This window comes from Harmonia axyridis, chromosome 2 (genome assembly GCF_914767665.1).
Source record: "Harmonia axyridis chromosome 2, icHarAxyr1.1, whole genome shotgun sequence".
Taxonomy (NCBI): domain Eukaryota; kingdom Metazoa; phylum Arthropoda; class Insecta; order Coleoptera; family Coccinellidae; genus Harmonia; species Harmonia axyridis.
The window spans coordinates 13,195,468-13,204,835 of NC_059502.1; the positions used below are offsets into that span (position 1 = coordinate 13,195,468).

General features: G+C 37.8%; 1 protein-coding gene across 1 annotated transcript; it reads left to right on the forward strand.

The window, feature by feature from the left end:
* The first annotated feature begins 752 nt into the window (after nt 1–752).
* Nucleotides 753–8,743, forward strand: LOC123672007 (cilia- and flagella-associated protein 52). The gene is made up of 9 exons (XM_045605949.1): nt 753–945; nt 1,153–1,352; nt 2,026–2,287; nt 2,530–2,823; nt 2,974–3,128; nt 3,229–3,401; nt 4,959–5,316; nt 6,848–7,193; nt 8,305–8,743. Exons 1-9 carry the CDS (start codon nt 873–875, stop codon nt 8,649–8,651), a joined length of 2,208 nt encoding a protein of 735 aa, XP_045461905.1. The 5' UTR covers nt 753–872; the 3' UTR covers nt 8,652–8,743.
* Nucleotides 8,744–9,368: the final 625 nt, after the last annotated feature.

Sequence of the window (9,368 nt, forward strand, 5' to 3'; positions counted from 1 at the left end):
ATGCAACTTATGAATGTCTCACAACTCTTGATCAGAAAACGGTCGACTTCACTATTTACCTCAACGTGTGTGGCAAAAATGAAACAACCAAGATTTGTGTAAATTATTCGATAGGCAGCCTTAAAATTGATAACCATACAATTAGTATTTTATCCCTCTCACTGAAGCGATTGCTTTCTGACTGCTACTTGATAGATACTTTTATACACGATATTTCCTAAGTACCTACATACGATGAGTATTGATATAATTTCATTATTTTCAAGGAATGATTTCACAACAGGGTTCCAAAGTTATAAGTAGTATCAATTCATATAGGTTCATATAGTTTTATCCCGCAGACACCGAGGCATTTAGTATTCCCTGCCTTATTCACCATCTCCATTTAGCGGACTAATGGACTAATATCCCAAGATGTTTCGATATTCTCAGAGATGCTCAGCCCACGACGCCATCTCTCGGACATGCAAAAAAGTCATTACCAAACAGTACATATATTTTTAACAATTTTTATTGGGAAGAGCTCTTATAGTTTTCAAGAAGAGCGTGTTTTTTAAATTTTAATTCTGCATTTCCAAAATGTAAACTGATAATTTCATGGGGGGTACCTAATATGTTTTTCTTCGTATAATTCCAAAATAATGGGAAATACCAAAAAAATCCAATTAATATTACTAGAGAAACTTGGCTAATCGATCAACGCTCACTCATGCATGAAATTCTCCAGGAGACGGCTGAAAGCTTTGATACAATCATGACAACAATAATTGTCAGTTTAAACAGATCAAATTTCTCCAAACACCTAAAAGCCAGATGAGACCGAAATATTTCTATAAGGTTGAACTTGATTGAATAACCGCAAAAGTGGAAAAATGGTCAATGATGATGGAGGTGGTGATGTTGATGTGAAAGATTTAGAAGTACGAGGAATAATCGGTTTCGATGGTAAGTAAAAGCTTTATTTCGCCGATTATCATTTTTAGTGGGATGGAGATAATTGTACTCAATACTTTTCTGTTTTTTCTCTCACTTATTGTAGCATAATATATCACTTAATTGATTACCAACGCATTGTTATGTACCGAGTAAAGAAGTAACCGGGTCATTTTACTAATTTGATGCTGATATTTTGTTTGTTTTCTATAATTTCAGGATCAACACCAAGAGGTCTGATAATACATCCAAATGGCAAACATATTCTTTACCCCATCGGTAACAAAATTTCCATCCAAGATTGGGTAACAAAACAACAGTGTTTTCTGACTGGACATACCAACATTATATCCGCTATGGATGTCTCAAGATCTGGAAAGTATGTAGCTAGTGGACAAATTAATCATATCGGATTTAAGGTGCGTGAAAGTATAAATTTTTTTCTCTATTTTACTTAGGCAGGTAAAGTGATGGGCAGAATCTGATACATACTATAATTCTTGAGAACATTCGACTCTCAGGTGTTCTCGATTGTATTCCAAAACCTGATCAGAGTTCTCGAGAACTTTTGAGATCATTTATTATTCGTATCAATGTTGTTTTATGCTTATTATATGAATTCGATAGTTCTGGACTGCCAAATTCAGCCCTCTATTATTATTATTTTGAATCGATGTCGTTGAAGTTCGATCAGATGTAAGATGTAACCACATTATAAGGTCAGCCAACCACGAACATTCGCACACCATGTATTCAGCTCGGCTCTATTATATTCAGTTATAAGTTGAGAGATCTTCTTTCAACTGAAAATAACACGTATCGTATCAAATCGACATATGAGTTTTCGATTCTCGAGTGATCATTCGATTCTTGAAAGTTCTCGAGAATATAGTTCTCGAATGTAATCGATACTGCTTATCACTAAGATAGAACTGGGCAAATTTGCCCAGGTCCATCCTTAACTACAAAGCAAAGAACACACCCCATCTTATAACTGGCACAAGCCGATGAAATGCTGAGAGTTTTTTATCGAAACCTAGGGCAAACGATAAAATGTGAAAACGTATTTCTTTGACACTAAAACTGTTATAGGCTTCCGTCATTGTATGGGATTTCGAAAAACGTAGCATCCTCTCACTGCATGAACTTCACAAAGTAAGGGTGGAGGCTGTGATGTTCTCTTTCGACGATCAATATTTGGTTTCTTTGGGAGGAAGAGATTGCGGATCAGTAGTGGTTTGGCATGTACAATCTTCCAGTGCCTTATGCGGAGGGCAGGTGTCAAGGGGTATTCAGGGAACAGTCACTTGTCTGCTCACTATGAACCGGAGAGGAGCCTGCTACGTCACTGGTGGTGAGTTCTCATCTTAAATATTACCGGGAAATTAGTTCAGCTCAACTCCTTCAGTTTTTCCATTGGAATATACATCAAAAGCCATTTCGGTAAATACCAATTAATATTTACCTCTCTTTGTGCTCCAGCTTACAGAATCAGAAAATCCAACCTTACCTAACCATAGAATACCTAAAAAGAAGACGGTTTTCACCGTGTGGTACCTAGTCTTTTTAACTGCATGTTAATAACAACTATTTCAGGTGAGAATCATCTAGCTTCTTGGCACATAAACGCAGAGGCGAGAAGCACGCACTGCGTGGATGTAAACATGCTTAAGATCAAAAGAACGATCGTCTGTATGGATTCCGACGACAGAGACGAGGTTTGCTACTGTGGCACGAGTACCGGTGACATTCTGAAGGTCCGTTTGAATTTCCACCACGACATCGAGATCCTTCAGCCCATAAAGACTCCCGCTCTTGTCGGTTGCTTTGGCCGGATATCAAAGAACCCGAAGAAACTACCTGCAGGAGTTGTAGAAATGTATGGACTAGGTGAGGAAATAATCATCACAATTGTGTCCACCACTGGCTTTCTGTTCTAGTTTTGGACGAAGTTTTTATCCTTAGAAAGAGTATGCACTCTTGTCTTGTTATTGTGATACGAATTATCTTCCGTTGTATCAATCTTGTTCAACTTTTAAGGTGTGACTGCGATAAAAAGACTTTTCACCGGACCACTCATCGTTGGTGCTGGTGATGGAACAGTGGAAATAGTTGAAGAAGTGAAATACGAGGCGAAGAAAACATATGCTACCAACTTGGGGTTGAAAGTACCAACAGTACCTGCTTTGAGAGTGGTAAATGATTGATTATTTAATGATTCGAACACTTTCAAATTCTTTCCGATATATATTTTTTGGAGAAAATTTTCGATTCAATTCAACATCTGTTTTTTAGAAATTGTCGACTTGCGTTAAGTCTGCAGTAAATGCGATTCAAATGATGGGTGAAAAGACCATATTGGTGTCAACGACAAATTGTGAGATTTTCATAATTGATAAGAAGACGTTCAAGGCCAATTTAGTGGTGACTTGCCACACGTCTACAATTTACCACGTCAGCTTTCCATAGTAAGTATTTCAAATTTTCAAGATTATTGCTTTTGTAACAAATTCGCTCATTTCTAACTCTTACCATCTTTCTGACTTGCTAGCAGCCTTTCTGCAGTAGTCCATCTCAGTGGCAAGCAAGGCCTTCAATGTGGATTGCTTAATGCCCAAATTTCACTTTAATAAGTGCTGTCATATATTCTATTAGGTGTACAACTTTGCTTCCGCCGTTTTGCAATAGTTGGCTGTAGCGGTAAGTGGTAGTCGAAATAAATAGATCGTAGATGTATCATACAATATATTCGTAAACATAATACCATCGAAATATTAATCGATATGAGTCTGCATCATAAAGTTATTCTCGATTATATATGTCAGCTTACGAGCCAAATTCTCGTCATTTGTGGGAGGTTTTAATTTTCTGCTTCAATATAAAGAAATCTCGACTGAGGCTCATCGAATGCTCTCAAATACCTATGGTGGGGCCGCTATTATTGAAAAAACGCGCCGACAGTGGTTTCAACGCTTCAAAAACGGTGATTTCGACGTCGAAGATCAGAATAGCGGTGGAAGAGAGAATGTTTTCGAAGATGCAGAATTCGAGGCATTACTTGATCAATACTCGTGTCAAACGCAACCAGAATTGGCAGGAGTGAAGCAATAAGCCATTTCAAAACGCCTGAAAGTCATGGGAATGATTCAGAAACAAGGAAATTGCGAGCCGTACGAGTTGAAGCTGAGAGATGTTGAACGGCGTTTGTTTGCTTGTGAACAGCTGCTTGCAAGGTGAAGACGGAAGGATTTCTGCATCGCAATGTGACTGGAGACAAAAACTTGGTTCATCACGATAATCCCAAGCGCAGAAAATTATGGGGATATCCCTGCCATGTCGACGACCAAACCGAATATTCACGGTTCCAAGGTCATACTCAGTATTTGGTAAGACTAGCTCGGCGTAGTGTATTATGAGTTATTAAAACCGACTGAAACAATTACAAGCCATCGTTATCGAACGTAATTAATGCGTTTGATCCGAGCATTGAAAGACAAACAGCCGCAATACAACGAGAGACACGATAAAGTGATTTTAAAGCATGACAATTCAAATTCATCAATGCTCGACCACATGTTGCGAAAGTGGTCAAGATATTCTTGGAAATGGGAAGTCCTACCCCACCCGCCGTATTTTCCAGACGCTGATTCCTCGGACTATCATTTGTTTCCATCAATGCCAGACGTCCTGGCTGATCAGAATTTCCGGTTTTATGAGGAAGTAAAAAATTGGATCGCTTCAGAAGATGACCAGTTGTTTCAACGCGGGATTCGTTCGCTGCTCGAAAGATGGGAGAAAGTAGTGACCAGCGATAGACAATACTTTGAATCATAAATGTATAACCAGTTTTTTACAATAAAACTTCGAATGTCGGAAAAAAAAACGGTGGAAGCAAAGTTATACGCCTATCTAATTCAATTCATCAAGTCTCTCATTGCTTTTCTCATCATTTTGCCGACTCCGCCTAGATTTTTCTCTCCAGCAAATTCGGTCCTGTGCTCTGACCATAACATTCACGATTTCAGCGATTTCTCCGAGGTGTTCGCCACCGCCAGCAAGAACGACGTGAGACTCTGGTCCGCCATCACGATGCAGGAACTGCTCAGGATCAGGGTGAAGAACTTCAGCTGCTCGAATGTGATCTTCGCCAAAGACGGAAAGTCCATATTGACCAGCTGGAACGATGGCGTGATCAGGGCTTTCACCCCGCTGACCGGAAGACTGATCTACGAGATCTACAACGCCCACAACAAGGGCGTTTCCGCCCTCGGGATGACCAAGCACGGGAAATTGTTGGTCAGCGGCGGCTGCGAGGGGCAGGTGCGCCTCTGGAAGATAACGCCGTCTTCGCAGTCGCTGGAGTGCACGCTGAAGGAGCACAAGGTGAAAATTGCACCGATAAATTTTGATCTTTTTTATTGAATTTTTTTGTTTGAAATAGTGGTCACCCAAACAGACACTGGACGCGTCCAACGCTGTTTGGTTTCCATTTTGAAGAAACTTGATGTTATTGTTCTTTGAAATAGCCATAAAGCTGAATATTTGCATCCTTAATTGTTTTTTGAATCCTGAAGGTTTCATGATAGGTTTGTCCGGCCTTTTTGGAAAATTCCGGCTAACAAGGAGACTCAGGATTCAAAGAAAATCTACTGACTACCTTAACAAAGACAGAGAAGTAGAATAACTTACGTCCAGCCTTCTTGTGCGATAATTATAGCTCGAACCAGCATTATAGGTTAAGACGTCGAATTCCTTCGAAATATGAGGCACCATTATTAATTTCCAAGCCTTCTTTTATCAGTTTGGTGATAATCAAAATTGAAAAATTTCTTGAAAGGCATAACATCGAACTAGTTTACAAACCAATGCAAAGACTCTTAAGGAGGGCCTACGATGAAATTGATCTGTTTTCTAAGTGTTTATAGGATACCTTGCGACTAAAGAAAATTAGAACTAAAATAGGCAAACATTAGGTGGAAAACGGACTAGACCAAAGCTAAAGAGGCCAGAATTATCCAACTTTGTTGAAATCCTCATTCTTCTTTGTTTATTATCAGAGACCTCAGACTTTAAATAACACCTCAGGGTTTTTTTGAGATCTTTCTGGAGTAGCTTTCGAAAATAACGTTCTAACCCAACCAGACCTGCTGGAAAGCTATGGTTTAGTAGGCAATATGAAACATATTGGCTGTGTTGATATCAAACTTCCTCCATTTGGTTCTCATATACATGTTAAGAAGGAATAATCCTACAACATTGCTTGACCATGACTTGAGGCATGATATTCTTAATTATTCTCATAGTTCAATGATCCCAAAGCACACTGTAACTTTTACCGAATGCAACGATGATTCTTCAAATAACTTCGCTTCAAATCTTAAAATTTTGGTTATTAGCAGCCTTATGGTTGAATATGACACAAATGGAGCACCAAGTTAGCAATTTAATCTCTCATATAGACATTTAATTAAAATTCACTTTAAGAATTATAGTTCACGATCATTGTGTCATTGTGATTTTGCCGCTTTTGTGGTCCACCAATTGGGTGAAGATCAGTCTTTATCTTAACCCAATTGTTGGAAAAAGTGGCAAATACAATAAAATAATCTAAGCTGGTTCTAGGATAGTTCTTAACCTTCGATTAAATTAATTCAATTGAAGTTTTGTAAAAGGTGAATTATCAATTAATGTTGTTATTGCAATTTTGTCGATCAGTCTTCACCTACTTATTGGACCACAAAAGACCTCAAATTGAAATTTGTGGAACATCCAAAAGCGTAAATACATTTTTGAATCTCTTCACAACGTTACAAATTTATACTACCATATTTTTATAGGGCTTTGATTGTAAATTTTCAATAATGTGTCAATATTCTGGGATAACTCTCTTACCATAAGATTATTCATTTCTTAGGGGCCTATATCGGCTATCCACATGAACCATAGCGATACAGAAGCAGTGAGTGCCAGCACGGATGGTTCCTGCATAATATGGGACATCATAAGATATTGCAGGAGGCAGATACTGTTCGCGAACACACTTTTTATGTGCGCCAGATATTTTCCCACTAGCGTCCAGATCTTGACAGGCGGATCAGACAGAAAAATCTCATACTGGGAGGTGCTCGATGGCACTCTGGTGAGGGAGTTGGACGCTTCTAGATCTGGCGCCATAAACGCAGTAGATATATCACCAGATGGAGACACTTTCGTTAGTGGAGGGAACGACCAGATTGTCAAGTTGTGGAAATATCAAGAAGGTGAGGAATAATCAATTGATTTTTTTTTCAAGATATTTTAATAATTGGTTTTAACTCGGTAATTATGCGTTTGAACTCAAAGTTTTTCAAATTCCCAGCAGAAATATTCTGAATTGATTTTGCATTGAATAGCCTTGTTTCAACTTTACAAAAGGTAATTTCACCACAAAACGCTTAGGGATTCATCAAGCCAAGTCGCTTGACATTTTAACCAACTACTTGACTTGAAAATCAAGCTCGTGGAAAGTTACATACTTGAGCTTGACTTGACTTGATTTTAGATATTTATTGCTTGAGTTGATATCAAGCTACTTGATAGTACTTAAGCTTCATATGAACGAGTCGCACGGCATATATTTCTGCAATCTCGTGCCCGCTTAGACTAAATAAAGGATTCCTCGAGCGCCGAGAGACTGAAGCATTCGCCAGTGTGACTTTATTAGTAGTTCTCTCACATTTCTATGGAATCTATTGGTAGATTTTGGTAGTTTCAGAAATATCTTTCCAACCTGGCCAAAATGACCAAGGATTTTTTATCAACGCCAGCATCTTCAGCTCCTGTTGAAAGACAATTTTCCAGAGCTGCTTTTACAGTTAAAAAATCGCATTAGATTAGGCTACAAATCTATAAGATGCCTCATGTGTCTTGGATCCTGGATGGAAAATTTTGAAATCAAACAAAGCCTGGAGGTTTCTCAATATTGAGAAATTGTTTTTTCAATTATTTTTCATTTTGTTATGATTAATAGTGATTCAATTTATGTTTCTATTCCAAGAAAGTTGATATTTTCGGTTCTTTTATACAATAAGTTCAATAAATAAAAGTGTTTTGTGCAAGGTTCATTCTCATTCCATCAATTTTTTATTGATGTGACACTACACAATAAAACTGTTGTAAATCAAGTAATATGATTTAAGTTCTTGATAAATAAATTGATGACTTGATTGGAGATTGAAAAACTACTAGTTGACTTAAGCTTGAAATCAAGTCAAGCTCAAGCCGAGTAGCTTAAAAATCAAGCCAAGCCGTGAATCCCTAACAGCACTGTTTTTAGAACTGTAATGAACTCATTACGATACTGAAATAGAGAAATAATATTTTCTGTTTTAGGCATCACGACCCATGTTGGGGTAGGACATTCGGGCGTTATAACCGCCGCGTGTTTCAGTCCTGATGGCAAATCAGTGGTGACAACGGACGCATCTGGGAGCGTCTTCATCTGGAAGTTTCCAACTGAACTCAAGAAAGGGGCACCGCCTGAGGTTCCAAAGATACTTATGCAACCAAAAATGGAAGTGGTACAAGTTAATCAGAAAGACGAGGGAAAAACAGAAGATATTAAAGATCTTCCGAGCACCGAGAGAAAAATCGTGAGCGAGCATGGAGAACATGGAGCATGTTGCCCTTGTACGTGTTACTGTAAAAATCCAGTTGGCGAGAAAGATAAGAAAGAGTGATCGGTTTCACGAAAGAGAACATATATGTGTATTTATTCAAGTGAATTTTTCATGTATTTAATAATTTTTTTAAATTAAATATTTTTATCATATTTTTTCTTTTATTTCCTCCATCGTAAATATATAGCCAAGTATATGGTAACTTGAACGAGGGGACATATACATGGTGTTCTTGAATTAGAAGTACAAATGAAAATGACAGATTCTCCGGATCATTTTAAGAAAAAAGTCCTATAAACATGGGCCCGCGTACGCTTTGTTTTTTTCATAGCACCTTCACAAGATATTTAACTCAAATTTGGCATAGATATTCCAATTTAAAATTTTTATTATATTTTTTCTGGAACAGAGCCCGCTTCTTTTCTCCAGAACTTTATTTGATGGACCACTGGTAGTTTAGGAAAATGTGAAAAGAAACCTTGGTCCAGTTCTACGCTTTTTGGTTTCTTGTAGTTTTGATGTGAAGTATATTTTCGACATCTTTCTTTGTCTTAAGATATTTTTCACCCCTCCTCTTCAGTTCTCTAGAAATTGTATCCTTATTTCAAGACTTTCCGATTTTTTTCTTGGCACTTTCGTTTGTCTAATTCGCTCGATGTCCAGTTAACAGTCTAGGTTACATTAAAATAAATAATCATTGAACTGCACATTTTGAATTTCAAAAATTTTTTCATACAGTTGAAATTTGTGCCAAAACTTTCGAGACATACTTCATAT